General features: G+C 42.1%; 14 protein-coding genes across 14 annotated transcripts; 5 read left to right on the top strand and 9 right to left on the bottom strand.

Moving 5' to 3' along the window:
* Positions 1 to 1,301: 1,301 nt before the first annotated feature.
* L201_007784 (uncharacterized protein) lies at positions 1,302 to 3,201 on the top strand (the record flags this gene model as incomplete). The annotated part of the gene is made up of 5 exons (XM_066223490.1): positions 1,302 to 1,563; positions 1,632 to 2,552; positions 2,620 to 2,741; positions 2,803 to 3,072; positions 3,148 to 3,201. 5 exons carry the CDS (start codon positions 1,302 to 1,304, stop codon positions 3,199 to 3,201), a joined length of 1,629 nt encoding a protein of 542 aa, XP_066079587.1.
* A 269-nt stretch (positions 3,202 to 3,470) lies between these two features.
* On the bottom strand, positions 3,471 to 4,957 carry L201_007783 (uncharacterized protein; the record flags this gene model as incomplete). The annotated part of the gene is made up of 6 exons (XM_066223489.1): positions 3,471 to 3,688; positions 3,760 to 3,822; positions 3,891 to 3,969; positions 4,029 to 4,126; positions 4,183 to 4,345; positions 4,583 to 4,957. 6 exons carry the CDS (start codon positions 4,955 to 4,957, stop codon positions 3,471 to 3,473), a joined length of 996 nt encoding a protein of 331 aa, XP_066079586.1.
* A 470-nt stretch (positions 4,958 to 5,427) lies between these two features.
* On the top strand, positions 5,428 to 6,485 carry L201_007782 (uncharacterized protein; the record flags this gene model as incomplete). Its single annotated transcript, XM_066223488.1, has 3 exons — positions 5,428 to 5,514; positions 5,577 to 6,031; positions 6,104 to 6,485. The coding sequence occupies 3 exons, from the start codon at positions 5,428 to 5,430 to the stop codon at positions 6,483 to 6,485; spliced, it is 924 nt and encodes a 307-aa protein (XP_066079585.1).
* Positions 6,486 to 6,602: 117 nt separating this feature from the next.
* L201_007781 (uncharacterized protein) lies at positions 6,603 to 7,945 on the bottom strand (the record flags this gene model as incomplete). Its single annotated transcript, XM_066223487.1, has 2 exons — positions 6,603 to 7,368; positions 7,452 to 7,945. The coding sequence occupies 2 exons, from the start codon at positions 7,943 to 7,945 to the stop codon at positions 6,603 to 6,605; spliced, it is 1,260 nt and encodes a 419-aa protein (XP_066079584.1).
* Positions 7,946 to 8,872: 927 nt separating this feature from the next.
* L201_007780 (uncharacterized protein) lies at positions 8,873 to 10,692 on the bottom strand (the record flags this gene model as incomplete). The annotated part of the gene is made up of 11 exons (XM_066223486.1): positions 8,873 to 8,886; positions 8,943 to 8,970; positions 9,034 to 9,047; positions 9,118 to 9,223; positions 9,287 to 9,496; positions 9,566 to 9,625; positions 9,678 to 9,750; positions 9,827 to 9,922; positions 10,055 to 10,173; positions 10,309 to 10,473; positions 10,582 to 10,692. The coding sequence occupies 11 exons, from the start codon at positions 10,690 to 10,692 to the stop codon at positions 8,873 to 8,875; spliced, it is 996 nt and encodes a 331-aa protein (XP_066079583.1).
* Positions 10,693 to 11,237: 545 nt separating this feature from the next.
* L201_007779 (uncharacterized protein) lies at positions 11,238 to 12,411 on the top strand (the record flags this gene model as incomplete). The annotated part of the gene is made up of 7 exons (XM_066223485.1): positions 11,238 to 11,254; positions 11,329 to 11,420; positions 11,485 to 11,543; positions 11,624 to 11,734; positions 11,813 to 12,073; positions 12,201 to 12,262; positions 12,321 to 12,411. 7 exons carry the CDS (start codon positions 11,238 to 11,240, stop codon positions 12,409 to 12,411), a joined length of 693 nt encoding a protein of 230 aa, XP_066079582.1.
* Positions 12,412 to 12,959: 548 nt separating this feature from the next.
* On the top strand, positions 12,960 to 14,112 carry L201_007778 (uncharacterized protein; the record flags this gene model as incomplete). Its single annotated transcript, XM_066223484.1, has 6 exons — positions 12,960 to 13,034; positions 13,099 to 13,439; positions 13,502 to 13,590; positions 13,667 to 13,815; positions 13,893 to 13,907; positions 13,969 to 14,112. 6 exons carry the CDS (start codon positions 12,960 to 12,962, stop codon positions 14,110 to 14,112), a joined length of 813 nt encoding a protein of 270 aa, XP_066079581.1.
* A 539-nt stretch (positions 14,113 to 14,651) lies between these two features.
* Positions 14,652 to 15,552, bottom strand: L201_007777 (40S ribosomal protein S27; the record flags this gene model as incomplete). The annotated part of the gene is made up of 4 exons (XM_066223483.1): positions 14,652 to 14,677; positions 14,741 to 14,835; positions 14,974 to 15,101; positions 15,550 to 15,552. 4 exons carry the CDS (start codon positions 15,550 to 15,552, stop codon positions 14,652 to 14,654), a joined length of 252 nt encoding a protein of 83 aa, XP_066079580.1.
* A 573-nt stretch (positions 15,553 to 16,125) lies between these two features.
* L201_007776 (uncharacterized protein) lies at positions 16,126 to 18,211 on the bottom strand (the record flags this gene model as incomplete). Its single annotated transcript, XM_066223482.1, has 5 exons — positions 16,126 to 16,269; positions 16,352 to 16,611; positions 16,667 to 17,120; positions 17,183 to 17,995; positions 18,062 to 18,211. 5 exons carry the CDS (start codon positions 18,209 to 18,211, stop codon positions 16,126 to 16,128), a joined length of 1,821 nt encoding a protein of 606 aa, XP_066079579.1.
* Positions 18,212 to 18,623: 412 nt separating this feature from the next.
* Positions 18,624 to 19,210, top strand: L201_007775 (mitochondrial import inner membrane translocase subunit TIM13; the record flags this gene model as incomplete). The annotated part of the gene is made up of 5 exons (XM_066223481.1): positions 18,624 to 18,660; positions 18,731 to 18,777; positions 18,869 to 18,916; positions 18,976 to 19,029; positions 19,097 to 19,210. 5 exons carry the CDS (start codon positions 18,624 to 18,626, stop codon positions 19,208 to 19,210), a joined length of 300 nt encoding a protein of 99 aa, XP_066079578.1.
* A 104-nt stretch (positions 19,211 to 19,314) lies between these two features.
* Positions 19,315 to 20,676, bottom strand: L201_007774 (uncharacterized protein; the record flags this gene model as incomplete). The annotated part of the gene is made up of 6 exons (XM_066223480.1): positions 19,315 to 19,719; positions 19,777 to 19,879; positions 19,936 to 20,067; positions 20,132 to 20,312; positions 20,366 to 20,503; positions 20,574 to 20,676. 6 exons carry the CDS (start codon positions 20,674 to 20,676, stop codon positions 19,315 to 19,317), a joined length of 1,062 nt encoding a protein of 353 aa, XP_066079577.1.
* A 394-nt stretch (positions 20,677 to 21,070) lies between these two features.
* Positions 21,071 to 22,559, bottom strand: L201_007773 (uncharacterized protein; the record flags this gene model as incomplete). The annotated part of the gene is made up of 8 exons (XM_066223479.1): positions 21,071 to 21,576; positions 21,627 to 21,739; positions 21,804 to 21,816; positions 21,871 to 22,078; positions 22,146 to 22,174; positions 22,225 to 22,289; positions 22,395 to 22,405; positions 22,467 to 22,559. 8 exons carry the CDS (start codon positions 22,557 to 22,559, stop codon positions 21,071 to 21,073), a joined length of 1,038 nt encoding a protein of 345 aa, XP_066079576.1.
* A 1,542-nt stretch (positions 22,560 to 24,101) lies between these two features.
* Positions 24,102 to 26,053, bottom strand: L201_007772 (uncharacterized protein; the record flags this gene model as incomplete). The annotated part of the gene is made up of 7 exons (XM_066223478.1): positions 24,102 to 24,217; positions 24,506 to 24,668; positions 24,725 to 25,022; positions 25,069 to 25,134; positions 25,190 to 25,802; positions 25,846 to 25,915; positions 25,967 to 26,053. The coding sequence occupies 7 exons, from the start codon at positions 26,051 to 26,053 to the stop codon at positions 24,102 to 24,104; spliced, it is 1,413 nt and encodes a 470-aa protein (XP_066079575.1).
* Positions 26,054 to 26,326: 273 nt separating this feature from the next.
* L201_007771 (uncharacterized protein) lies at positions 26,327 to 27,654 on the bottom strand (the record flags this gene model as incomplete). Its single annotated transcript, XM_066223477.1, has 5 exons — positions 26,327 to 26,592; positions 26,657 to 26,744; positions 26,793 to 26,865; positions 26,917 to 27,080; positions 27,136 to 27,654. 5 exons carry the CDS (start codon positions 27,652 to 27,654, stop codon positions 26,327 to 26,329), a joined length of 1,110 nt encoding a protein of 369 aa, XP_066079574.1.
* Between the last annotated feature and the right edge of the window lie 19 nt (positions 27,655 to 27,673).

Here is a 27,673-nt window from a genome sequence, read left to right as displayed (position 1 = left end):
ATCCAGCTTTCCTACCTATTTCCGGTCTCCATTTCCACTGTATATCCCTCTATCATTCAGCATATTCACTGCAGTTTATCACTTTATCACCCTCACCTATTGTTGTCACTCATCAATCAACTTTCAGCGATCTGTACTATCAATATGACCCCTCTTGGTCACTTCATTTATATCCGTTGTTCACTGGTACTACATACCCTTAGTCTGCTTGTAAATCGTATAAAGTAATGAATCAGTGTATCAATGTTCCTTCTTGTCTGCTGTACTTGGGGATGCCTATCCCGATTCTTCAAATCAATCTTGGGCAAGAGGATCATTTCACTGTACTCGAGAAGTTTAATAGCTCCCATAAAGGCTGCCTTTGGTATAGAGGATTGCCTTCCTTCCAAGATGGGGACTTAGAATTAAAGGCGAATTGGTAAGCAATCATTCCCCCTAGTCTTCTCACACAACGACAAGCCAGAAGCAGCTCAACCCGTCAATAAAGTGCCTGAGGGTCCTGGTCATTTGATTCATTTCCGTCCCGCAGACCTTTCGAATCAATCTTCAAGGCATCTTCTCACCAATGATCAGTTCGACCTACAGGGGACGCCGTGGTCCTGCTGTCATCTATGCTCGTACGGGGAAGAATCTGTGCAATCAAAGTAGGTGCTAACTTTCGGTTTCCCGCATCGGTTTGCTCAAGCATTTAAAAGCAATCCATAGTTACCTCTGTGTCGATCTTCTGACAACGAAATCTTCGATTTCCCAAGCACTTGCTATACCCAATAATTTGTGTAACAGATCTACCTCAATGGTATACACTGAAATAGCATCCACTAATTGCGCTGCTAAAATGGGTCAAACGAAATCAAAGGGAAAATTATGTGAAATATAGCACCAATTTCATCTGATATGACAATTCAGCAAAGGCACTACCTTTCAATTTCAGCCATAGCAACCGAAATTCATCTCTTTTAATCTAATTCTTACTCTGACAATAATCACGATGTTCTCCTTTGTTGTTCATTATCCTTTTACATATGTTAATGAGCCGTCCTTTGATTTGACTTCTCACTATTCACATCAATCAACTCGAGATTATTTCCCTTCCACCACTGTTAACGGCAATCCTGTTGAATATTTTGTGACAATTGTACTCGTGCTTTTGTTTTTCTCTAATTATACAGTGCGATAAAATAAAATCATTCATACGATATCTCTAAATCCCTTAAATGAAAGCCAGACCAGATTGATCCCTCTAAAGACATAATACACCCACTACTTTCTAAGCTAATCTCTCTTCACCTTACCAGCTCAAAATGGTAGAACATCGAGACCAAATCATAGCCTCTTCGCCTGAAATTTCCCCCAAAACACCTACAATGATGACCTCGCCGTCGATGAAAAAGGTGAAGGAGCTTCATGCTAGATCACGATCAGCGTCTCAAGATCAACACCACAGTCTTATACCTCCACCAAAAGGCTTGGCAGCATTATTATCCACTTCACCACCCGATAGTCCTATTTCAATCCGAAGTATCTCCCATAGTCCAGAAAACCAGAGACAAACACAGAAACCAGGTACGTGGCGATTCTCCTTTGTTTGCGAAAATCGTGACAAAGGATGACAACTCTCTGACATCAAACAGCTGCCACGCCTTATCACCCATACCGTTCGCCCCCACAAACATTGCCACATCTAAGTAGTGCTCCACCAAATCAACGGTCTTATCGCAATTTACCTCGTCTAAAGACCTCTCCAATAACATATCCACGTATCCCTTCTAGCTCAAGCCCCGACAATGATGTGGAAGCATTTAAATCGGATGCGATTTTGACTACGAAATCTCAGCGACATGATCCATTCGCATCAGCCCAGCTGATTAGCCCAGCTAAAGTGAAACGTTCATACTGGAGAACTTCACCTATTAGCGACGCTGACAAAACACAACAACGAAACTTGCCTTCGCTGTCATCTCTTCAAATAGGCCACAAGACTAGTACTTATCCTACACCAATCTCGAATTTCTCTCAAAAGGGTTTCTCCATACCTGATAGAGTTCAAATCATACATACTCGACACCGATCAGATGAACACCGAGAATCAAATATTCCTCGTCCCTTGGCACATGTAAGACATCCTTCAAGTGGACAATTAAGATCGATGCAACACCATGAACTTTCTGCATCTCGTACTCCAGACCCATCCAGTGCTAGCCTGATTGCTATGCAATCCTATGGACAACCTTTAGCTTATCGTAGGCAATTATCGAGCCACCACAACGCCTTGCCTCGTCCGCATTGGGCTGCTCCTCCACCGCCACCCCCTTCCGCATCGCATATCAGGGTATATGTCAATTCTCATCAGTATTCAAGGAACCCAGAACAGCCAAGTCGACCGAATTTACGAATTCGCCCATATGCTTCCCCGAGATATGATCTTCCAGGTTGTTCTACAGGCGGTCAGGGCGGTCGTGGCATACCTCAATGTAATGTCGAAAGAGAAAGCGTCTTCGCTAGTCCTTTAAGTGGAATGAGCCCGGGTGATTTCAAGGCTCCTCGTAAACGAGGTGAGTTTCAATATTGGTATGCCCGTTTGCCTGGAAAAAACGCTGATATAGAACTTCTAATTGATAGCGGATGGTTCGCAATTGTCGTTACTCAACGACGTGTTCGGAAGGACAGCCTATCCATGCACCGAAGAAAGAGATGAATTAGCAAGAACCCTTGGTATGACCTCGAGAAGCGTTCAGATCTGGGTAAGTGATATCATAAAGATATTTGTCAGCAAAGTTCCAAACTAACCATCTCTAACTGTAGTTCCAGAATCGACGTAGAGCAGTCAAGGTTGATGCTCAATCAGCAGTACAACGAGCTGAAGCTGAAGTTGAAAAACAAACGTTGATTCGAGGTCCTATTCCTTCAATTCCCAGACCACATACCAGCCATTCGAGGGTGGGAAGCGAAGGTGGAATGATCAATGTTGGAGCTCAGCAGATTTATCATCATCACCAGATGAGCAGTACTCCACAAAAAGCTATTGATTTACTTCCAGGCGGAATGCCCTCATATAGTAATAAACAGCCACTTGTGAGCGTAAAGCAGGAAGTTGTGTCACCTTGATTTCAGCTTTTCTTAACATAACATTCAAAATAGCTCGGATAGTTCTCCAGAGATTCTTGTATGGGGTTCAGAGGTAAAAAACACACGGGTCTTTAGGGTTGTGTATAATTTCTATTTTGCGAATATTGGTCTTATTGAATGAGCACATACATTGCATGATTGCGAATATGTGGACATATGTATTGAAATAAATCGATCTAGGTATCATATCGAGTCTTTTGCTATATATGTACAACCTTGAAAAATCAACACCTTCTGTATGAGATATATTACAGTTTTTCTTCTCTAATCGATGAGCAGTGTTTAGGAATGTATATACGTACAATTTGTCTGACGCCCAGTTGTATTGGCATCATTAGGCACACCTATTCTCCTCGATCACTCAATGCTCCTGTACTACCTCTACTTCTACTTCTACTCAAAGCCAAACCATCTGGTCCGACAATTGCAGCATATTGACCTCTCTTAGGATCGTTTTGTCTCTTTGCCAATGTCTTTTTCACTTTTCTTTCTGGACGGACGACGATAACGGGAACAGGAGAATGTGAAACGGCAAATCGAGAGACAGAACCCATACCAGGCGCTGAAATAGCAGAAAGCAATCAGCATGATTCTCTTCGTATCTATAGAAAGTGATCGGAAAATGCCCCTCACCTCCTAATGCTCGTCCCCAAGTCTGGAATTTGCTTCTTGTACCTTTTGTACCTACTACCAAAGCTGTCAGACAGACATATTCATGATTAGCTCTATAGCCCCATATTCTTGTAAATGACATATCAACATACAATCAGGTCGATAAAGAGCGATCATTTTCAATAGGATTTCGGTAACCTTTCCAGCGACGAATTCGACAATGACGGAGATCTACACAAGATTATTTAGCAAAGTAATTGATAGACATCAGCAAATGGGGTTTGACCTACCCGTCTATCATCCGCTTCATTGTTTTTCCGCAATACAGTCTGTAATAAGCGTTGAGCATCTTCTCGAAGTTCTTCCTGAGTTTCGTGTGATTGTCGTTCTAATTTGATAATCAGTATACACCCTGATTCCTTCTTAGATTTGTAATATACTCACCGCCTTCATCCAGTTCTATGACCCTAATAGCTACTACTTCGTCTCCATCTTCGACTAATTCTGACATCAACCAATCTAATGCATCTTCTCCTGATTCATCCGGAGAAACTGCAACAGCGAACACTCTGGTATTTCTAGATCGCTTAAATCCTTCACTTTTTGCCTGAGAAAAAGCACTACATCAGCAGCTGCATGTATGGGACATAAGTGAACAAGGCAACAGGGATGAAGTCCAGATAACAAGATAACATCCAAGGAGTACAAGCAAGAGAAGGGACGGAAGGGTAATGAGATATGCAAAAGAGAAGAGACGGTTGAAGTCATAAATTTGATTGAGAAAACAAAGCGAAGGGGTTTGCCAGATGAAGGGTAATATACTAGATTCAATAACCCAACTCACTTGGCAGGTGAAAGCAAACAAAGCATCTGGACCAGCTTCAAAAGCCTCAAATCCAACCTTCCTTCTATATTTACCGTCAGCCGGACCTTGTCCACTTGAATTCGTTCTTGTCCTTGGAAACCCAGCTGAGCCAGATTGATGCATTGCAGAAGGCAAATGAGTATTCGAGTCGTAATGTGTTGATCTTGGTCTTTCAGGTAGCTGTACAGATACTCGCGATGATGATGAAGTATTGGTTGTACCAGTTAGAGCATTCGCTTGAGGTAAGGTTGCGAAACTAGGTGAAGGCGATGGCGATACCGAGGTCGGTATACTACTTGATGGTGTTTCACCAGGTGAAGATTGTGAATGTCTCAAGACCGGTCTTAAAGACATGACGATAGACTGTAAATATAAGTGCGACTAGTGTTGATGAAAGGAATGCCTGATGGTCCCAGAAGGAACGGTGAAATCGGTAAGGTAATGGATAGTGACGTTATTTGAATAGGTTCTAGGTTTTTTATTTATCTTAATCTCTTGGCAAAGCTTGCAACGGGATTTGAATTAGACAGAGTGATCGCCAAGGATTCGGTAGTCAGAACGAAGAAAGCGTTATGGATACTGTATGATATCGTTATTATATAGTATGTAGAAAGGAAGATATGATAAACAAAGAGTTTCTATAATAGGTTGAATGATTAGGTATAGGCGGCAACGACGTTTTCGGAACACAGCCCAAGGAACGGAATGCACTTGCAACTCGTACCGGACCACCGCTTACATATCGTGCTTACAAAAGAACATCCTTATGCTCCCCTCTACATACCAATTTATCGAGAACATGACTTGAAACATATTCATGAAAGATGCCAGTATGTACCAACTGCGCATATCCAGCTGATCATGTATATACAACATACAAGACAAAATCAAACATTAGATTAGGTGTCTGCGTGAGTGACCTCTACTTGTTGCCAGTCGCTCATGCTCACTGCGCTTAAATACCGTCCTGTAGGCAAGATGCGACCACTTTCTTGATCCGTTGATCGAACACCCTGACCTGATAATACTTCTAGACTTGATCTTGCTGAAACCAAGAGTATTCTTACACCTTCTTTTCAATAGAGGTTCGCCACCTTACGATGCGGATCAAGGTAAAGCTATATCAGCAGATGATAGGACAAAAGTGCGAAAGAATCGACTTACTCAAGATTTGTGGAGACTGGGTGCACTCAGTATCGTAGCCGAAACCATCTTGCGACTTTTACCAACAAAAACGAAAAGCCTTACAACCACCTGGATTCAAGCATTTACAGTTACAGCCATAGTATGCTTAGAAGGTTTCACACAACATGCGGTAACCCTAGCATTGGCTTTATTAGCCCTCAAAAAACGAGGTTGGATTCCTTCGTCATGTAGCACCGCAAGAAATAAAGAACTACTTCGAGATGGCCGGCAAGAGAACTTTGTGTGAGTATATGCATGGTATCACTTAGTATGCTTGCTCACGTAACAACTTCTATCCTGCAAAAAAAAAAAAAGACCAATACTCATACCTCTCACTATACTCTATACCTCGCTCCTGCCACTGCTTCTTCAATTGGTTCTGTCTATTTGGTACACACCACCGCCATCTATTCATGAACATCTCCCTTTTGCTCAAAGTTCAACTTCCATCCTCTCAAATTTACCTTTCCAATTACCTCAGGAATATTTAGAGATTGAAAATGCCCTAAATCAAGCTTGGTTCCGCTCTGATAGAGTATGGGTAGGAACACGGTTATTAGGTGGCATGAGTGCTGGATTTGGCCTTAGAGTGTTACTACCTACCAAACCTTGGGAAACTACGGCTATCGTATTAGCAGGCTGGATGGGCGCAGCTGTGGTACCACACGCAATGAATTACTTCAAGACATTCGTATAGTAAAGGATACATCATTCCTGATGATTGAATGGTATAGATGTATATTCTCCCCATGTTCAAGCAGTACTAAACTACATTAGGGTGTTTAAAGATATTATAGTATAAAAGGGGGATTAACTACCTTCTTTCAATCTCTCCGTTCTTAGTCGCTAGATTCAGAGCTCTTCCAAATCTGTCAGGGTCAAAACCTAGAATTTCGGTTCTATCCTTCTTCTCTCGATGTTTTGTTGTCCAGTCATCTTGTTCAACGACATGTCGACCTGGTGTCCTTCTACCTTCTTCTTCCTCTTCTTCTTCGATAGCACTTTCTTCGGATAGCGGTTCTATATCTGCTTTTCTTGGTGGAGGTGAAGGCAATCTACGCGGTGTCCGTTCTCCGTCTTCTGTGCGATCGAGACCATCCAAATTGAGCAATTTGTTTTTCATTGGTTGTGATGCTTCGAATGTCGCTATTCTGTTACCAGGTGTGTAAGATGGATGAGTGATATTCTCCATTCGATCTTCCGCCTCACCAAAATCAGATTCTGTATCTGATATGGTACTGGTAGTTGTACTTGGTGAAGACTCGCTGCCAACACTTCTCGCTATAGATGGAGGAGGTGATCCAGGTATGGTTCGTAGACTACCCCTTCGGTCTGAAGATGGAATTGGTATAGGTTCATGGTGTTCTTCATTTTCATCTACTGTACCTAGACTAGAGGACGAAGCTGAAAGAGCAGGTGCAGCAACGGACGATTTGGTATTAGACGTGCTTCCAGTAGGGGTGGATATTGAAGATGTACTGGATGAAGCTGAAGATGCTGATGAAGATCGTCGTTTGACCTTACCCCATAGATTCTTACAGCCTTGCATAGCTAATTCGCCTAAATCAATTGGATCATTGCTATTAGAGGTGTTTCGAGATTAGCTCCTCCCCAAATATCTGATTTCCTCGCTGACATCTGACCAGGTTTGGAGATAACTCACCCACTCTTCTCATCATAGTGCTTTTTATAATCCTCCCATTCCGCATCGCTCATCATAAGCTTATTCACACTTCTTCCTCTTGCATTCCCACCTTCTCCACCTCCGCCTCCGCCTGATATAAGGTGTTTACGCGATGCGACACCGATACTGATTGAATTACGTCTTTTCAATTCATTTGGGATAGTAGGCAAAGGTGCAAAAGAAATTTTAGTTGTTGATGATCTTCTCGATGTCAGGCTTACTGATGATGGATTAGGGGATGATGTCGCTCGTGATAATGCTGAGGAAGATGATGAAGACGAAGCACCTAATGGGAATGAAGTGAAAGACGATGTTTGTGGTAATGGTGTTGTTGTTCGAGGTGGACTAGGGATTTTGATACTAGTAGGTGAACGACCATTGCCATTCAGTAAAATTGAAGCTGATGGTTTCGTCGGTGACAATGATGGATTTGGTGGAATTAGCAATGATTGTGAGGATTCTACTGATGACATCTTGACTTTGTTCTACTTTTCATGTTAAGATTGCTTCCGCTTGCAATCCAAATGTCTGATACTCTGGATTGAATGTGCTTCACTACCTTGATAAGATGTGAACGAACTGTTGACGACGCAAAGGGTATTGTGTGGTTGTTATCGTTGTTGCTTTTCGGTTCTCTTCGCTTGAATGAGGTTTGACCCAGTTGTCTATTTATAATATGTGAACCGGGATTTCTTTTACCGATGTATACTTATGATGTATACACACAACACCAACGGTCGTGCTTGTCTGCGATGATGTATCTCTTGCAGCAGACTGTCTTGGAGCTATTGGTAGTTGATGACAACGTCTTTCTGTGTTATGTTATTTTCAAATTGATGTGTGATTTTGCATGTAAGCAGAAATTGAGATTGATTCCAGCTGCTCACGAAATTTGCTGTCCTCACTGAGAACTCCAAATTCTTCTTCTTTCGGTTTTATAGATTTACAAGTTGTTCACATATCTTCCTCCCCTTTTGAAATTTCCCTACCATTGCATAAGTTATCTACCCTGGCTTATGTTACCTATTCCCTGTATCTCAGTAGGAATTGAAATCATCATCCCATGGTAACGGATATTCCCGTCTATCCTTACGTCATGCATGAAAAGTATGATTGATAAAAGCTTAAACAAAATGCATAATAACATACTGAAATTTAACCATACTCAGATGTAATACATAAGGTACTGCAACTGTATTCATGCAGCCTGTAAATGTCAAGAACGAAACAAAACGTGTGATATTGGCAATATGTGAGGTAATAACAAATTAATGAGTGTGATGAATACTAAGGCGAAATATAGCCTGTCTATACAAAAATAGGGAAAGAACGTAAAGCGTTAAGATATCGTCTAAATATGTAGTGGAAATCGTTAAAGAAGCGTGTATCAGATCAGAATACTATAGTTGTTGAACTGTATGAAGTTATCTGTCAGATCGGATCGCTGATAAATCATCAACTTAGACTTACTTTGTGCAATAAGGAATTGTTTTTCGTCCTACAGCAACGATAAATTAGTACGCATGTACATCTCCACGAAATTGAGACGCTGCAAACTTACATTAAATTGTTCATCTATAATGGTTTTGGTTACAATAACATTAGCATAATTTCTAGGTAAAGACAAGACTGACTGTTAACTCACCATCCTTGTCATTATGGAACTCTTTCAAAAATATCAACAATTTGTCCTTATTTCTCCTCAATATAGTGGCAATTTGAGCAGGCTTGTTAGGGTTAGCCACAAATACCTGTAAACTTTGATATCAGCCTTTGAACACTATCACCAGTCTTGAAGCTGTGATCTAACGTACTTTGAACACATGGAAAGCCTCAAACTGGATGTTTCTACTTTTATCCCTCAAGAAGTTCATCATCATTTTCAGGTTTGCTTCAGAGGAGATATATCTCGTCATAATTGAGTAATTTGCTCGGTCTAAGAGGATTTCACCAAGTAATTTTAAAGATTGTCGTTTCGTCACATAATTTGCTGACAAGATCAGGGTTGTATACATGTTGAAGAACTACGGTCAAATCATTCAGCAAAGCAAATAGTGTGGGATAGTGAAATAAGAGCGATGAGGACGACTTACTCGATCGTAATTGGCGTCAAGGTACTGTGCTACCATAGGTTTATGACGGGTGAGTGTTTCCTGTCAAGGCGTCAGTGGACGCTCACATTAGCAGTAAATACATCCATCTTACCTTCATGCAACCGAAAGCATCACAAGATATTCCGAATGTTGTGTTTTCAATATGGTTAGGGAAAGTGTAGAACCTGTCAAGGGGAACAGTATAAGCGAACTGCCATCACTCACAGACGCCAATTATACCATTGTTAAAACAATACTCACTGCTCAGAATGAAGCAATATTCTAGCCAAAGGTTCATACCGCAGCATTTCTTTCAGTATCATACCAGTGTTAAGCGCAATATCGGCATTAGCATATCTGTCGATATAAGTGTTTCAAATCAGCATGGCGTTTTCCGTAAATATCCCGTTTACCCCTTGTTTCGTAAAGGACGGGTCCAAGCAGAAGTGGAGGAAAATTTGACGGGGATGACCAAGACATAGTACATACCCTTTCAAGGTATTAAAGATGATATCGGGTCTAGTAGCTATTGTATCTACTGTTGGTGATCTTACACCCAGCTGACGACGAAGAAGGGTGTTATAGATATGGCATACATCTTTTCGAGCCTATATAAATGTTGAATAGATGATTGTGGATAGATATATCAGCAGGAATTTATGATTTGAATCCATGCATTTAAGATATAGAAACCTGCGATAGCGTAGTATTTCCGGTGCAAAGTCTATGACCTGGTCACTCACCTCAAAATCGAATTTACCAAGATGTATCACCATCAGACTGAGCAAGTCTTGAGCATAAACTTCGTTTGCTACTTGAGCTATGACATCTGGTGAAGGTTCTGCATCTCCTTCACCTGAGAGCGAGTTCTTTGTAGAAGCTAGAAGTCGAGACACTTCTTCATTGATCTAGGTTGTAGGATACAAATCAGCATTTCCGATGCGACTAAGCTGGCTGTATACAAGGTGTAGAGATAAAGGTCTTGTAATGATTCGAAATGAAAGGCAAAGGCTTACTCTCTTGCGTCCTTCACCAGCTGCAGATTGATCTAATCTCAGGATATTCTCCTTTAGACTCTTGACTGTTTCAGCAGGTGTCCTGGTTTTTTGACGATTGAAGAAATTCATCGTTGACTAGGTCACAAGAGGATTGATACGTTGAATGACACCTGAAGTGAAGAAATTGATGATAACGGTTCGACCGACCTTGTTGACGAATATCCCTTCCCTTCGAAATTTAAATTCGAGTACGTCAACAACTAGATAGTGATTCAAGTTAAATCACGATGCTGCAAGTACGTGAAAATGTATGTAATCAAAGAGGAAGTGGTAGAAACAGTACGGATGTTGTATGGATTGAATATAGACAATGTCAATGGATGAGCAGAGTAACTTATACCTTAGAGAACCAAAAGAACGCGCCTCTTCCTCAAAGTCAAAACACAATAACAATGCAGATTACGTAAGACATTCAAACGTTTGCCACCTATCATTAGCATCATCGCTTGGACGGAAATAACATAATAATCTACCCACAAACACACCTTGACCTCTTAAAACATTCTTGTGATACCGTATCAAATCAATAGATAATTACCAATAATATAATCACAGCGGGCAGTATCTTTGTTGGTCAGTAAAAACCGTCGATTCTACAAGAAAGATCAGACATTATGGACAATTCGCCAACGTCAGTCTGCGACTCGGCACGACCTCTTCCCTTTTCCCGCGTATGTGAATGATATATTGACGAGCTTTCCTTAGTGCTCTCTTCGAGAATTACGATGAGGATTTCAAGCAGCTCTTAGCAAGCTTGAAAAGTAAGCTTGAAGGGGATGTCAAACAGCTCAAAGGCGGTAAGTCAAAATATGCACAGTCCCTATCACACGGTTTATCGCTGAAACCCCAATAAACATCAAGAACAACGGAAGGCTGCTCTAAAGAAAGTATCAGAAGAGCTCGATGAGGCTGAAGAAATCGTGCGTATCATTATACTGTTTATTGCTCAGCAGGATGGCAGATCAGTTGTTGTAGCTAAACCTTGGGTGTTCACGTATAGGTCGCTCAAATGGAAGTAGAACTGCCTTCGATGCCCGTATCGATCCGACAAACGTATCAAGGGCGATTGGCGACCTCAAAACAGGGTTTGGAGAAAGTTAAGAAGACTTTGGTATGTTGTTATATTACTTTATTGCTAGTATCTGATAACGAAGATCGCTAGAGCTGATATGTTACCGTTTTCGAATAGAGGGATGTAAGATCCGAAAATCAACGTAGCGAGTTACTCTCAGGACCAGGTGGATTCCCAAATCCAGATGATCCATACACCGATGATCCTTCAGCTTATTCTGCCCGTACAAGGTTATTACAAGGAACCGAAACATTAGCAGATGGATCAAGGAGGCTGGATAATGCTCACAGAATAGCTTTAGAAACTGAAGATGTTGGTGGGGAGATATTAAGGAATTTAAGAGGTCAAAGAGAACAAATTGAGCATACAAGAGATACTGTAAGTTGGGCTGCTACATGATTGGTAGATCTCCGAAATGGTCATATTTGTCTGGAAGTTAGCCTCTCGAGTAACAAACCAGACGTACGATTATGATAATGGAATACTGATTGGAACATGTTGACAGCTTGTGCAAGCCGACTCCTCTATCGACAGAGCAGCAGGTACACTCAAAAAAATGATATTCAAGTGAGTTGGAAGGAAGGTCTTCAGTAGCTTACCCCTTGGCTGATTTCCTTTTACATAGAATGTATCAACAGAAGTTCCTTTCAGCAGCTATCATTGCTGTCCTTGTAATCCTTATTCTCATCGTTTTATACTCCAAACTCTTTCGTTAGATAATACCGCAAGATCAACAGTAGCTAGATAAGGACGATTAGATATCTGAATCCATATGGACAAACTTCTTGCGGTACCTGCCAAGTTGACGATCAAAGGAGGATTCGGATTTTGTGTTTTTTGAAATATACCCGTTGTATGACTTTGAGATATGATATATGGAAGGAACATAGTATGTAATGGTACGGAAATAGCATAACAAGGGCAACCATTTGTCGTTTTTCGATGACAAGGTGTACCAGAAATGCTGAACAAAGGAGGATTATATCCTCCTTTGTGGAACTAACCTTTGTTGTACTCATTGAACGAGTAGAGGAATCTATTATCGGTGTGAAAAAGGTCTTTGTTTTAGTCCTTTAAAGACGATCTACTTCAATCATGCAGAACCTTTGTACTGATGTCTTCGCTGACGAAGGATACATACCAATCAGCAGGGGTACATGTAGACGTGCTTATATATAAAACAGGAATATGCATGCATTATAACTGAGATTCATTCTTTAGCAGTATCATACCGATCATACAGTAGTAAAAACGATAATACAATATGCCCAGATTCGGAAGTTCCTTACCAAAATTGGATGATGTATTTAAATCTCATCCTAAACGTGAAGTCTTGAAGGTATGTTTTATCATCATACATATTACACACAAATCAGTAATATTAACTAGAATGAATTTGACAGGATCTAATCACAGCTCAAAGACTCCAAGCTATTGACATATTACAAAATGTTATGCCAATCAAGATAGTTGAGATCCGAAACTTGATCAAGCAAGAAGAGGATCCTTCTTCCATGTTTTTCAAAGATCAAGTATTTGAGGTCATTTTCACTGATGTCAACCTACAACAACCTTCCTCAATCACCCAAGATGGATCAGAGCGGAAGGTCATTGTACCAAATGATTTGGATACTGCGCAAAAGACTGAAGGTCATAACTCACCTGATGCCAAAATCGGCGACCATTGGTTCGAAGTGTTGAAACCTAATCCAGTCCACGCCGAATGTATGAAAATCGTTGCCAAGTGAGTACCGATGGTGTTGTAATTGCGTTCAACGCCTGATAGCTAAAAATGGAAATTTATAGGGAATTGGAAGAGGTTCATATGATCTCTCAAAACCTCAAAGTATGGCTTGAACTGGAAATTCCAATTATCGAAGATGGTAATTCATTTGGTATGTTCCTGTCTTCACTCCATATACTTGTGATATATGAGGTCGGCGCTGATACGCAGTATTCAAATCATGCTAGGAGCCGACGTTCAAAACCACTTGATAAAGGAATTGACGGATGTCAAAGTGAGATCAAACAACATGTCGAATGGAGTAAGAGCCCATCATAGTGATAGATTGAAATTAGCAATGGATTGGGCCAAATACCCAAATTTCCAAGATTTCGCTGTAAGTTTTGAAGTGGCTGGACATTGGTTAATGTGTTTTGAAATCTGCTGATCTTTGATCCATTATCCGCTCCATAGGAAGCTATTTCGAAAGTAAGCTCATCGAACGCCCGATCCGTTTAACCACAACTGATTTTTTTTTCCTTCCTCATAGAGCGATCAATACGATCATTTCCTTCTTCGATCATACCTCCGAACAATTCTTATCATGTACAGCGGTTTACTCACCAAATTCGAGAGGAATTGGCCAAAAGTCATTAATCCAAAAGGAAGCCATGAAGCTGGAGCAATGTACTAATCGAGTTCTCCTACTTGTTTAACGGTCACGATTTCTGCTTTACTTTTCATTGTCGACTAGTTAGTTCAGAGTTAGTGTTACATGCATATGACTCTGTCTACGTTTATCAGTTCATCACATTATCCTGAGAGATGGCAATTCCGTGATATTCAGTAAGATGACAAGTGAATCCACAAGAATATCGCACCTTATTGGATTACCAGTTGAGCCTAATTCACTTCCTATTCGATTGTCTTATCTGACGAATCGACGAAGCAACCAGCTCCACAGATACTTTGCATTTTCTATTGTTCTAATAGCTCTGCCTGTTTTGCACCCAACCTTACTGTCTTCTGCTCAATGTGCAATCTTGCTCGGTAGAAATTTGGCTATCCTCCTCATGCAACTCACAAAATGCCAAACCCGACCAATGAGAGCATAATGGTAATAGTGACATGAAAGCATGCTAAAGAAAAAACCGAAACTGTATCCCAATCCAACCTTCTTAATCTAACCCCTTCCTCCGAAGCTAGACCAAGTTTATTTGATTTCTATCCAGTTTAGTTCTTTCTTCGGAAAGAGCAGCCTGATCAGAAAACAATAATTAGCAAATGTATATGTATTCCGTGTTAATATAGTCCTAGCTCACCTTCAGTTAATTTAGCTTTACCACCGGTTGGTTGACAAAGAGCGGTAGCACAACCTTGACATTGGACGACGGTGGAAGCGTGGGAGAAGACGGTGCTGTATATGTGATTTGAACATTTATCGAACGGTATTGTGAGGATGATTGAAAAGGTGGAGAAATACAAGATGAAATCATTAGCGGATGAGAAGCTTCTGAATAACAAATTTGCCACTGCCGGCATGAGCTAAACTTACGTGATAGCGAAACAACCTGGGCATTTGACATCCATGAAGAATGAGTTTGGCTCTGGTACAACTTTCTTGAGTTTGTGAGTTCGAGCTTGAACATCAGCTGGTCTGTTGAGGAGATCAATAGCTAAAACCTGTAGGGTGAAAAGATGAATTAGCATGACTGCATTCAATAAGTGAATTTGGCCATTCCCTCTAACATGATTTCTGATCGGTGATCGGTGATACTGGCTGAACGGCAATTTCATGATTCTAACATAGTCCCCTTTTTGAGATAGATGTTGAATTCTAGTAATTCTTCTTCTCAAGACGGCGAGATGACAGAGAGAACGAGCATAGTAGGAAGAAAGATATAACCAAAGAACGGTGCTTGAACAATTCTTTCAACCGATGTGGACTTCATAAACGACCTCGATCCGATCGGTTTATCCATTCGATCAGAGATCTAACCTTCTATCCTGGGTTCCGCGGTATTCCATTGCCATCAACGTTGATAGATTGACGATTCCATTTGACCAGCACCACCGATCTTCATGATTCCATCTATTTGACCCACACGACCAACTAATGTTGAAAACTTACCATTTTGAAGATTTGTTACTTTTCTTGATTTGTTGAAAAAGCTGAAAATGTACGTATGAATCGCAAGAGTGTCGATAGTTGACGAGTCCTGCGTAGATGTTTTTAGAGGTATAAAGGTAATAAAGGTTGAAGGATGGTGAACCCAATGAGTATAAAGGTTATGGTGGCAATGAATATAGTAAGTGTATCAACGACTAGCAAGCAGTCAGAAGCAGAGAGTGTGGAGAGAGAGGGAGAGAGGATTGACAGTAAGAGTGAGTATCGAATAACCCATACAGTCAAAAGAACAAGTGTGGCACTAAAAATCCTGAAAGCCTAATTCAATATCACCGCGTCTATTCCCGAGTGGCATGCCCGCACGCAGACGTCCCATTCTACTGTTCCTCCACTTCATGTTTAAGTCCGATACGCGCGAGTGCTTAACACCGATGTATGCGATTTATGTGCGTCCTCAGAATTCAATGCATAAATATGAACATGTAAGCAAACCAATTATACAACAACAAGCACGAGCAAAGAGTTTAACAGATATTGATATATGTAGCTGCCTCATGGAGTCTGATCAGAGAGTGATGTCTACTTCAACGATACAACACCTTTTGACCCTACAGCAACGTCCGCAGCTCGTCCGTTACTGACCAACTTCTTATGACTAGCAAGTTGTCGCTTTCTTTCGGTAGAAAATGTTTCGGTGTGCGATTTCTTTTCTGCTCGTCGGGCCTTTGTACGGATCACGAAAGGTCAGCAATGATATCATACTGTCGTGCGACCAGTCAAGGGTAATTATGCATCATGCACTCACCGCTCGCTCAGCCTTCACGGCAGCCTTTCTTGCCTTCTTCTCATCGGTCAATTCACCTTTAGGTCTGGAAATTGTGACCTTTGGTGCTTCTCGCTCAGTCTCTGAGCCTGAATCAGATTCACTCTCTTCTCCTTGTCGAGATGCAGCTTCGGCTTGGGCAGCAGCAGCAGCAGCAGCTAACTTCTCGGCTCTGGCTTTGGCTTGTGCAGCATTTCGAGATCGGATCATACCAGGGTGGTTCTCGGTATTAGTATAAGTGGCTGTAAGCTCCGTCAGCGTTTACAATTGGTAGCCGTAGCTGGTTAGTAAACTTACAAAGGATGGTCTGAACGTCCCATTTCTCCTCGTCTGGTTGTTCAACCTTTTCTTTTGGCTCTCTTTTGACCTTTTCGCGAGTTCTACCATTCTCTCGATCCTCCTTTTCCATTTGCAAGATCCTTCGTCTGTTTTCTTCCCTTAAATTGTCTTCACCATCTATAGCATCTCGAAGCACACCAAATCGTTCTGCACCTGTAAAACCGGTACCACCTAAAGCGGGTCGCATCCGACGTCCTACAATTTCGTAATTTTCGAGGAAATCGTCCATAATTTCTTCGAAATCATCTCTTGATAATTCTGGAGGACCGGCGGGTGCTTTTGATGCATGAGAAGCGAGAGACAATCGGGAAGATACTGAAAAGTTGGAAGCAGCTACAGAAGCGGTATCATCATCGGGGAAATCTTCGTATTCTTCTTCCTCGTCTTCATCGTACAGGTAGTCCATCTCAACCTATAACATGACGAATGACGTTTAGCACGAGGCAAAGCATGGTAACAGCTGTAGAATCTCACCTTGTCGAATCGATCGTCCAGATCCCTCAGGCCTTGCGTTCTGAACATACTTGAACTACTCATACTCATACCTGAAGCATCGGATGGACCTCTCTTTCCTCTTCTCTTCTTTCCTCCTACAACCATCATATCATCAAAATTACTAGCTAATGACCCGACGGTATCTGCCATTTCTGCCCTTTCTTCTGGATCTATATCGGAGACTTCATCAGGCAATTCAGCTTGTTGTCGCTTGAACGCTTTGAATCTATCTTCCCAAGTTTCTTCTTTCCCTTCTACAGGTGGAACAGGTCCTTCATCGACACCCCATTCTCTAAATTCCCAGGGCACATCTTCTTCTTCATCTCTTTCTCCATCATTAACTAATTCATCGAACCAATTCTCTTCACCACCCTCGTCATCGACGAAAGCATCATCGTCAAGAGCTTCTAAAACTTGTCGAAGATGAGGATCCATATCAGGCTGTAAACCTTGTAACTCTCTCGGTATCGCTTCACCTCTATTCTGAGCTTCATATACTGATATCTGCTCTTTACTAGGTAGAACATCTTTAGGTAGTAATTCAAACATGTCATCACCGGTAGCTTTTCCTTTTCCTTTCCCTGTTGATTTCATGCCTCTAGCGACACCCGAACCTCTGGGTGCGGCAATCAAGAATGAATCGAATCCACCACCTCCAACAGTCTTAAGATGTGACATATAATCGTAGGAAGAATCATCGTAAGTGATACCGTATAACGTTGCTTCACCTTCATTCTTTCGTATTGAGGATGGGTCGACAGTATTCTCGAGCTCGGCTAAAGTGATTTCAGTCTGCGTAGCGAAAAACAAATGTCAGACCTGAATTGAATCACCTATTTTGTAGAGAGGCTAGCTCACCTTTTTGCCTGGTTCATTACTTCGATTCATGGGTTTGAATACCCTTTGACTTGCTTCCGGATCATTGATAAGAGGATCTTGCTGAGAACGGTGAACAAGCTGGAAATGTTGAGCATCAGGGTTTCTGAAAATAGATTTCTTTGGTGGCATATCGGCGTGTATATCTATGAGTTGGCGGCTTAATAGCCCTAGTTCCTGTCTGTAGGAGAAAGATAGAAGGGTGGAATGTATCTGAACAAGTGATATTGCTGTAATAGCTAAGATTGACAAGATAGATAAATGTTGAAAATAAACAATTCTTCGCTCAGGTCCTCACTTGGCCTCCACTTGTTAAATCTTCGAAATTTTGGTTCCGTCGGATCATTACGTTACATCGAAAAGTTGTGAATTTAAAGGTTTGTAGTTGCCGCTGAAATCCCATTGTTCGACATCATCAACATCATCAATCTTCCAACTTCTATCTTGAATAAAAGACAACACACATTGTAGAACAGCAATCTCTTCATCAATCGCAGTAAATTCGCAATCTTTCCTTCATAAAAATCAGTAAAACACAGTAAAGATGTCATCTCTCTTTGGTTCAGGTGGTGCTACTCCAGGTAAGTCCTTTATATTCTTTCAGCTTGTAGGGAAGGTGACCGCGTGCGCTGACGCAACTGATTCTTTCAGATATGGCTGCTAGAAAGGAACAAATGAAGCAATCGATCCAACAAGAGGTGAGTTTTGGCTGTCAACTCTCACCCAATTGCGTTGATGGTCGCGAGCTAGGGAGACCATGACGACACACACTAACAATCACTTGTATAGCTTGCAATTGCAAATGCTCAACAGTTAATCAATAAAATCAACGAGAATGTGAGTTTTTACTGCCTGCAGAAACTTGTCAAGGAAAGGTAGCTGACCGTCTAAATCAGTGTTTCGCTAAATGTATCACAAAACCATCAACCTCCCTTACATCTTCTCAAGAGGTGAGTTTGCTTTGCTCGTCTTATTTGAATAACATTTGCTCACTGATCTCCATTTCTGCTGTTTCAGACCTGCTTATCCCAATGCATGTCACTCTATATGGCCGCCTTTGATCAAGTATCTCGTTCATACGTATCCAGAATATCAAAAGAGCGAAGTGCTGCTCCAGGTATCGGTCTTTAAGCAATTGTAGCATATTTCCCAAATTAGATTGACGAGAAGAATAGCATAATGTAAATACACAACTCAATGCATCATATGGAAGTAAAATGTTATTACAAAAGTCCTTACTCGTCATCTTCGTCATCATCATCATCATCTCCCCCTTCTTCTCGCCAGACTTGGTAGACTTTTCGTCTGTTACTTTCCCCTGCTTTTGTATTCGCGGCAGCTTCAAACATACTTTTCAATAACCCTTTCCTCAAGGCAATCGCACTTGATCGCTCTATCTTGCCTTCATTTCCTACGCACGAGTGCATGACTATGTGCGCATACATGGGTTCTTGCTTTTTGCATCGCTTGGAAGGACGTTCGGCATCTCGTTCCAGAGAGATAGATGGGGACGCGAGTGCGAGAGATTCAAGCAGAGGGGTGAAAACAGAGGACATAAGACGAGTATGGACAGTTGATGTAGGCGTTCGAGTGAGGAGGGTGATATGTGGTTCGAGGATAAGTGTTACGGGACAAGCAGGCTGAAAGCGTATCAAGTCATAAGTAATTGAGAGTTTCAAGCTGTCACGAATACATACCTGAGAGTCGACTTCTGGGAGTGCTAAAGCTTTGTTTAATTCATCCAGATAAATATCTGAGATATGGGTAGCGATAGATGTCGGAACTCTACGATCTTCCCATCTGCAAGATAGCAATTCAGTCATTGCATATATGCAAATTTGGCTAACCCAACTCACGTCATTGGTCCACCATTTTTAGTCAATATCCTATTCACTGCTTCTACCGCTTGCTTTTCCCATCTCTCTCTCGCCAATAATCGGAATGTTGCATTAACATATTTTCGCATAAGCAGATAGTATTTATCCATTCTATATAAGCAATTTGTAAGCATACTTCCAATATGGCGAAAACGACGAGTGTTAGTTGCCTTACCTTAACTTATCAATACCAGCCCATTCCCTCACTATAGAATCCCAGAAACCCTCGAGGAAAGCAATACTAGCTTCGAATCTATCCGATGGAGCAGCTGACCGAGGTTTTATTTGCAACAAGAGTTCGGCGAGGTCAGCAGCTAGCGCTTGCTGGACAAGGGGTTTGTCGGACATCCAGAAGCCTTCATATATTGATTAGCTTTGGATCTATCAGACGAACATCAGAGATACTTACAGTAGAACAACCCTTTCCATAACTTGGCCATTTCAGCATCATCTAACCGAACATATGAGCTAGACTGTCCTTCAGTGTCTCCGCCTTGTGACAAGAAGGCAACAAGATTTGCAATTGCTCGATCTCTGACTTTTTTATCTATAAGATAGTGCAAGGGTTTTAGTCTATTTCCAATAGCTAGACTAAAGAATCAGCAAAATTAACTAACCGGTATGAGCCAATTGTTTGCCCAGGGGCATGGCTGCTTGAGGTTTTGAATCCTCTATTGGAACAGCGCGCGATTTTCCTTTCCTTGTTGTTGCTGCTGGCATTGTGACGGCTCTACTTTGTGAATAATGATAATAGGCGAAGTCTTAGTCAATAAAAATGCGAATTTTACACGCAGGTTGAACTTTATTTGCTAATTGATTTCTTGTTGATTTTTTGGATAGCTACCTACTAGTATAATAGTAGCGAGAGATTTCAACTTTTGTGGAGATCACGTGATAAGCGGATTCCGCGAATATATCAATTTAATTCAATTAATTATTCGATAAATGTACGGTGTATAAATATGATGTTATCCAGAAAGCTGTTAATCGCTAAGCTGCTTCTGTATTTACTATATCACAATCGATACATGCACAATTCCATCATATTGACATGGCAAAACAATACTTCCAACAGATGATACCAATATGTACAAGCTAATAACGAAAGTCGCCATCATCTCTCCTCCAATCTTAGAGAGAATTGACCGGGACGTAACGTGATCTCCTCTACCGCGCTATGAATCAACCTTTCCTTCAACTCAAGCCAGCTCTCTTCCGGATGGATCTTGACAGGTTTGATGATGTATTTACTACAAAGACCACTTATGAAACTAGTCATCTCTGTCTCAGCAAATCTCTTACCAATACACTGTCTTTGACCTGTAGCGAATCCAACGAAAGGTGGAGTTGTATGCAGATGTCGATGGGGGTTGACGTTTAAATTATCTTGACCCCATGCGTGAGGATTAAGTTGAGTAGCAGTTTGCTCGATAGCGATTATAGATCCTTGCTTGACCAAGTGAGTACGTTGAGTAACGTTCCCATCGGAATTCCAAGTAGTATAAGGAATGATAGCATCGACGGTGGCTTCTTTCATAGTGACTAACACTTTGTCGCGGAGTCGCAGGGCTTCGAGACATACAGCAGTGCAGAGCGGAAGCTTTGGCATATCACCAAAGTCTGAAGGACATCTTTAGCGGAGAACAATAAGTGAAAAGTCTCAGGCTTACTAGGGTCTCCGCAAGCTGCGACTTCAGCATACAATTCTTCTTGCCATTCTGGATACAGAGCAAGGTATGCTAACGCAAAGGTAAGCGTATTCGCGGAGGTATCGTGACCTGCACTGATATATCGTCAAACCAAATTTCAATACAGTATCAATATAGAAAGATATGTTTTCCACTCACAATATTAGCGTCCCTATTCGTAAAATATGTTAACATGTCGCTGCTTCGCCTTTTTTGTTGGACTTACACATATTTCCTATAATCTCGCTTTCTGTCAATCCAGCCACTTTGCTATCTCCACCAGCCAATTTGGCTTCAGCTTCAGCATCTAGTTGCGATTTGACCATTGCTTCAAGCAGATTCTCTGGGTTGCCTCGCTGACTATTGGTTGAACCTCCTTCTAGCTCTGCTCGCTTCTCCCGATACATGCGGTACAAGTGGGAACGAAAGGCTGCCTGTCCTTGTGCAAGACGCTTGAACCTGTTGATATGTCAGTAGTAGGTCTAGAATTCGTTGACTCACCTCTTCGATGGGATGTACCGCATCAGTCGCTACATCTTAGGTCAGTATGGATATCATTTCTGACTGGACAGCCACTCACCGAATTTATGATGATCAACCAAAGTACACTCTTCTCCACAACCTCCAAAGCTTCTCCGAATGGCACTGTTCGCGCAGGAAAATCAGTATTGCATGACCATCAGCAGTATACTCACCTGCTTCACCCAATGTCTCCTCAGCTGTCCACGGAAAATCAATACCGAATCCCACTCTTCCGATGACTAACAAAGTCAATTAATTAAGAGAGAATAGTTAGTCATGGAAGCCTATGGTCTGACTTACCCTAACCATAGCTTCTCTAGTATCCGGTATATTCAATCCCCCTCCATCGACTTTTAGGTTCTCGGCAAGCATTGTATCTAAACTCCATCGCATCGCACTCAAGCGTTTGCCATAGTATGTTGATTAAAGCATTTTCTGACTACAGCTGCATGTCTTCGATATTCGTCTCCATTTTGGGTGGACAAGATGGTTTTTCCGAATAGGTTCATGGAAGTATACCGTTTCAGGTCCAAGGGTTTATGGAAGATTTGTCCTTTATTCCCCATCAATTGGGGCAAGGAAGGTGAAGCTGTGATATAAGCTATTCTATTGGAAAGAAGAGAAGGTAAAGCGATCAAATCTGATTGGGCTAGCTCATATTCTAAATCGTCATCAAGATGTCAGTAAAGCTAAGAAGACCAGAATAGAACCACTCACTTTACCAAGGGTGATCCAAGGTATAGTCATTAACAGGACAAATCCAAGGTATGTGAGGGAGTCTGGTCAGCAAACCTTTCTCGAAACCGAAAAATAAAGTCGGAATTTTGGGAAGCCCTTTCACATGCTATTGATGCTTCGTGAGCTCAGTGAATTCACACAAAAGCTCGAGGTGGATCATCTCGGTCGAACTTACCCGTAATTGAGTTGCATATCTTACTAAAAGATATATCCCAATACTGCTTAAGGCATAGAGTAATGGTGTGATGTCACCAATTTCCTTCATCTGTCAAATCAAGCTATGTCTAATCATGGACACAAATTATGACAAGATTGGGAAAGAAGGCAAGGATCGGAATAGAGAATTGTATATTTATAATGTATATTCGACGACTTATGCTTACATGCAATGCACCTCGTTACCATCAGAGCTTCCTCTCCTCAAAAACTCAACTGTGGTGCAGTCGTAGAATACACACCCCATCCCTTGATCTATGCAAACGATTCTTTTTTACCTTAGCCGCCTTACATGGTCGTCCCTGATGTACAGTGTAGCACTGACAAAAACAGACCAAAGGAGATTTGGTATTTAAATTTGAAATCTGTTTATGAAAACTTCGTATTACAAGATCTATTGTATAACATTCGTGCCGTTTTCTGCGGATCGTTGTCCACTTTGGGCGGGAACACTTAGGCGAGATTGAGAAGTCTTGTATAAATGAACGATTTTTGCGTGTTTAAGCGTTTCGCACATCCTTTGAATGCTCCACAACTTCCTATTGCGCGTTTATCACTTGGGTATTCTGCCTGAGATGGAACATACCTTGAATATTATTGTGATCCTGCCGCTCGAGCCTGGTGTCATTATATCCACTATCGCCAAGTGTGTCTTACTGCTGTGCAATCTCAACAAATTCCAATCGGAAAGACTGGAACTCCAGCTTCCTGCCTCCTCCTCATCAGCCCGCCCATACTTTGTGTGCAAACCCCACTCTGATCTTCCCCTCCTTATATTTGATGCAGAATGAGGTCCGCTTGATGGTATCAACAGAACAGATAGGGAACCGATAACCCAGGGTGAGTAGAAATTGTTAGGTTTTGAGGGACTCGGTAAACGAAACGGACCAGGGGTTTCAAACGATGTCTTTATAGTCTAACACGACGTCATCGTATCGTTTTAGTAGTAAGCATTTATTTGTTACATACATCCCATTATCGCTAAACAGATCCCGAGCAGACGCTCTCGATCCACTCCCTCTCTCTGCCTACTGTCGTTAAGTTCTCACAGCCATCATCGTTCACCACCACGACATCTTCAATGCGGACACCGCCCACTGCAAGGTATTGCTTCATGACAGCCTTGTCAATGAACTCGCTCGCCCAAACACCATGTTCGTCCAGGAGTTGAGGGGCGAAATAGCAACCGGGTTCTATGGTGAGGACCATGCCCTTTTCGAGAGGTTGACGGATTCGTAGATAGGCGTATAGTTTGGCAGGAGTCTGTTGTGATGTGTCGGGTAACAATCTATGTGTTGTTTTGAGGTATTGTCGAGAATCGTGGACGTCCAGTCCCAGTGAATGACCTGGGTTGTCAGCTTAGATAATGCATGTTTGTTACGTACCTAGGCCATGTGGGAAAAGACCAGCTGTAATTCCACTTTGTAAGATTGCTTCAGCGTCTCCTTTGAAAATACCCAATTTCAAGAAACCATCAATCAATACCCTATGACCATGAAGATGAAGTGTATCCCAGTGTACACCAGGTTTGACGAGCGCTTCGCATTCCTACAGTCAAAACCTATATCAGATTTGAACAAGAGGGATATTGTAGATAGACATACCTTTTGCATACGCAAGACAAGGTCATAAATATCTCCTGCTTCACTCGTGAATTTCCCTCCTTTCCCTACTGGAATCGTTCTGGTGATATCCGAAGCATACCCTTGCCACTCGCATCCTGCGTCAATAAGCAGTACTTGAGGCGAGAATGCTTTCGAGTGAAATGAAGTAGGTGCGCTCTCATGGTCATGGGATGGAGCAAACGTTCCGCAGCATCCTCGAGCGAGTTGAGGAGGAGAGAAAGAGGTATCTCCAGGTTGTCGAGGAATAGCAGTCGAGGGAAAGAGGCGATCGTTGCAACTGGTATCGCTGTTAGCGCAAATGTGACGGAATCTCCAGTACTTACACATAATGGAGAGTACTCGCTCTTGATCCACGAGCAACGATAGGAAGATAGGCTTGGCTTATCGCTCTGATGTCGATCATCAGCACACATCAATATGACGATTGAGGACAGCAAACCTTACCCCATTCGCCTACAAGTAGCGACAAAAACAGCTTCTGCATCGCCTTCAGATTCTATCTCCCAGTCAGACACTCCCTCCTTTCCTGTACGATCAGACCACTCTGTGTGACCTTGCTCCCTTTCTGAGGCGAACCTGCCCAGCTCTCTCATAACCACCTCATGAGCCCCGCTTGATATTCGATTAGCTTCTCTAATCCGCTCAATCTCAGTGGAATCTTTGGTCAAACGCGCAATGTGCAAGGCCGTAAAGAGGTGATCGGTATTCACTTGTAGTCCAAATGTTTCCTTGATGATGGACGGCAAAGCAGGGTATTCCATTGTTGCGGGCAGAGTATGCAGAATCACGTTAGACCCTGGCGCACATTTTACAGCGGATTGAAGGAATTCTGAAAGCAAAGTTGTGTGTTGTATTTTGTCTGACTCGTAAAGAGCTTGTGCAGTCTCCAATGATGGAGGTGGAACGGACCACATCGTTTCTGCAGGTTCTTCCGGAGGTATGAAAAGGTTGTGAGATATGTTGGCAGGACTGTTGGAATTTGCAAAGGAGAAAAAGATAGCAAGAGAGCAATTAGGTTGAATAACGCCAGACAGGTAGTTGAAATTGGCCTCTTGATCTAAGATATCAATCAGCTCATGTTATAGCCAGTCAGTACTCACGGAATGGTAGTTCTCTATCGGTGTCATCACGATACAAGGTTGGCGAAGCTTGAAGAAAGATACCATGCATCTGGCGAACGGTCGTAAGCGTGATCGTAAACCAAAAGTTACTAAAGCTTACCTTGTCGCGGTCATTTTCAGGTATCAGCTTGGACAGCTCATCTACGACCTTGATGGTATGAGCACGGGCTGAATATTTGACTGTCATCGTTGTTGCTATGTATGATGGATTATAAAGCATCAAAGTGTAATATAGTTTAAAGAGTTTGAATTGACATCAAGTGTGGACATACTGTACTCGAGTGCAATTATATTGTCACAGATATACCAATCTCGGGTTTACCCGAAACAACATCCTGAAGTGGAGGTAGACCACCAGATAGATTACATGCAGAAAGGTCGGTACAATTCAGGCTTGATACAACATATATATGCATACAACATGTTAAATGATGATCACAGTGAAAATCAGGTGTTATCGCTATATCCTATCGACGTTCATGTCCTTCCTCTCGTCCTTTGTATGGTCCCTAGCTTTTGATCGCCTTCTTTCTAACTTCGCCACCCCAGAATCAGAAAGCAGCTTATCCAGTCTTTCTTCTGTATACATTTTCAGGTCTTGTTCCAACAGATCATCGTCTGTACCGACTGCCATATCTTTCATTGGCGGAGGTACTGGAGTTTTGGGTTGGGAGGATGCTTTTGGTTCCGCGTCCGCCGCAAGGAAAGTTGAAACAGCGATAGTAGCTACAACGATGAGAATAATGATCGCTACAGATTGTTAGCTATTTTCAACATTTTGTGAACTTACAGATTGCACGCCTTGTAGCATCCCACTTGACACTCTCAATTTCGGTCCGCAGATCACCAAGGGAAATGGTAAATTTATTGTTTATTTCCTATGATAATGTCAGTAACCGATGTTCATGTACTATCGAGTAACTCACCTCAATATAAATGTCAAAACCCTTCATCTCTGTCCTCGTCTCGGCTTTTCGGTTATTCATATCCATCTCAATGCTATCATTGATGAATCAGCTATTGAAAGCTCGGTATGTAGAGCATACTCACTCATGTTTCAACACCTGAACATCCTCTTTCATCTTCTGCTCCAATCCCTCAACTTCACGTCTGATAGCTCCAGCCATAGCCTTGAGAGCTAATCCATCGTTTCTCGCTTGAACGCTCAATTCCGTGCGTAATTCAGAGAGCGCCGCATTGAATAGATACGCAGCCTGATATGCTTCAACAGGGAGCTACATATGAGACTCGATGAACACCCTCACTTACATTCTCTGCGTCTTCCTTGCCCACCATATTCTCTCCGGTCTGAGTACCCCTCTTGATGATCATCTCCCTTACGGCCTCCATCAAAGCTCTTGCGCTCCCACGGCTGATCTCGTTCTTCTCAAGATAGCTCACGAAAGCATGTGTATCGAAAGGATGCTGCAAATGTCTAGGAGTGAATGCCGAGCTACCTTCAGGTGGTGCTGGTAAAGATGTTGCGTTGGCTAATCCTGTTGTCGCTGACACAGCTGCTGCATTACTGTTAAGATTGTTACTTGATGTGGACTGTGAGGAGCCTGGGGCCATGACTGGTGGATGAAGTATTTCATAGCCAGCAGGTTCTCGTATCTCTGAAGGGCCAGTCGAGTTGGGAGACTGAATGGATATACGGCGTAACGAAGTGGTCGGCAGATGTTGACGAGGTATAAGCGTAGGTAGTGATTGAAGAGATCGGCGGACCAGAATCGAGGAAGATCTCGTACTCGTTGTCAGCAGACGAGACAGTATAGGTGTCCGTATCATCATTGAAGCTCAATCTGGA

Source organism: Kwoniella dendrophila, chromosome 11, assembly GCF_036810415.1.
Source record: "Kwoniella dendrophila CBS 6074 chromosome 11, complete sequence".
Classification (NCBI taxonomy): domain Eukaryota; kingdom Fungi; phylum Basidiomycota; class Tremellomycetes; order Tremellales; family Cryptococcaceae; genus Kwoniella; species Kwoniella dendrophila.
This window is presented reverse-complemented; position numbering and strand designations above follow the sequence as displayed.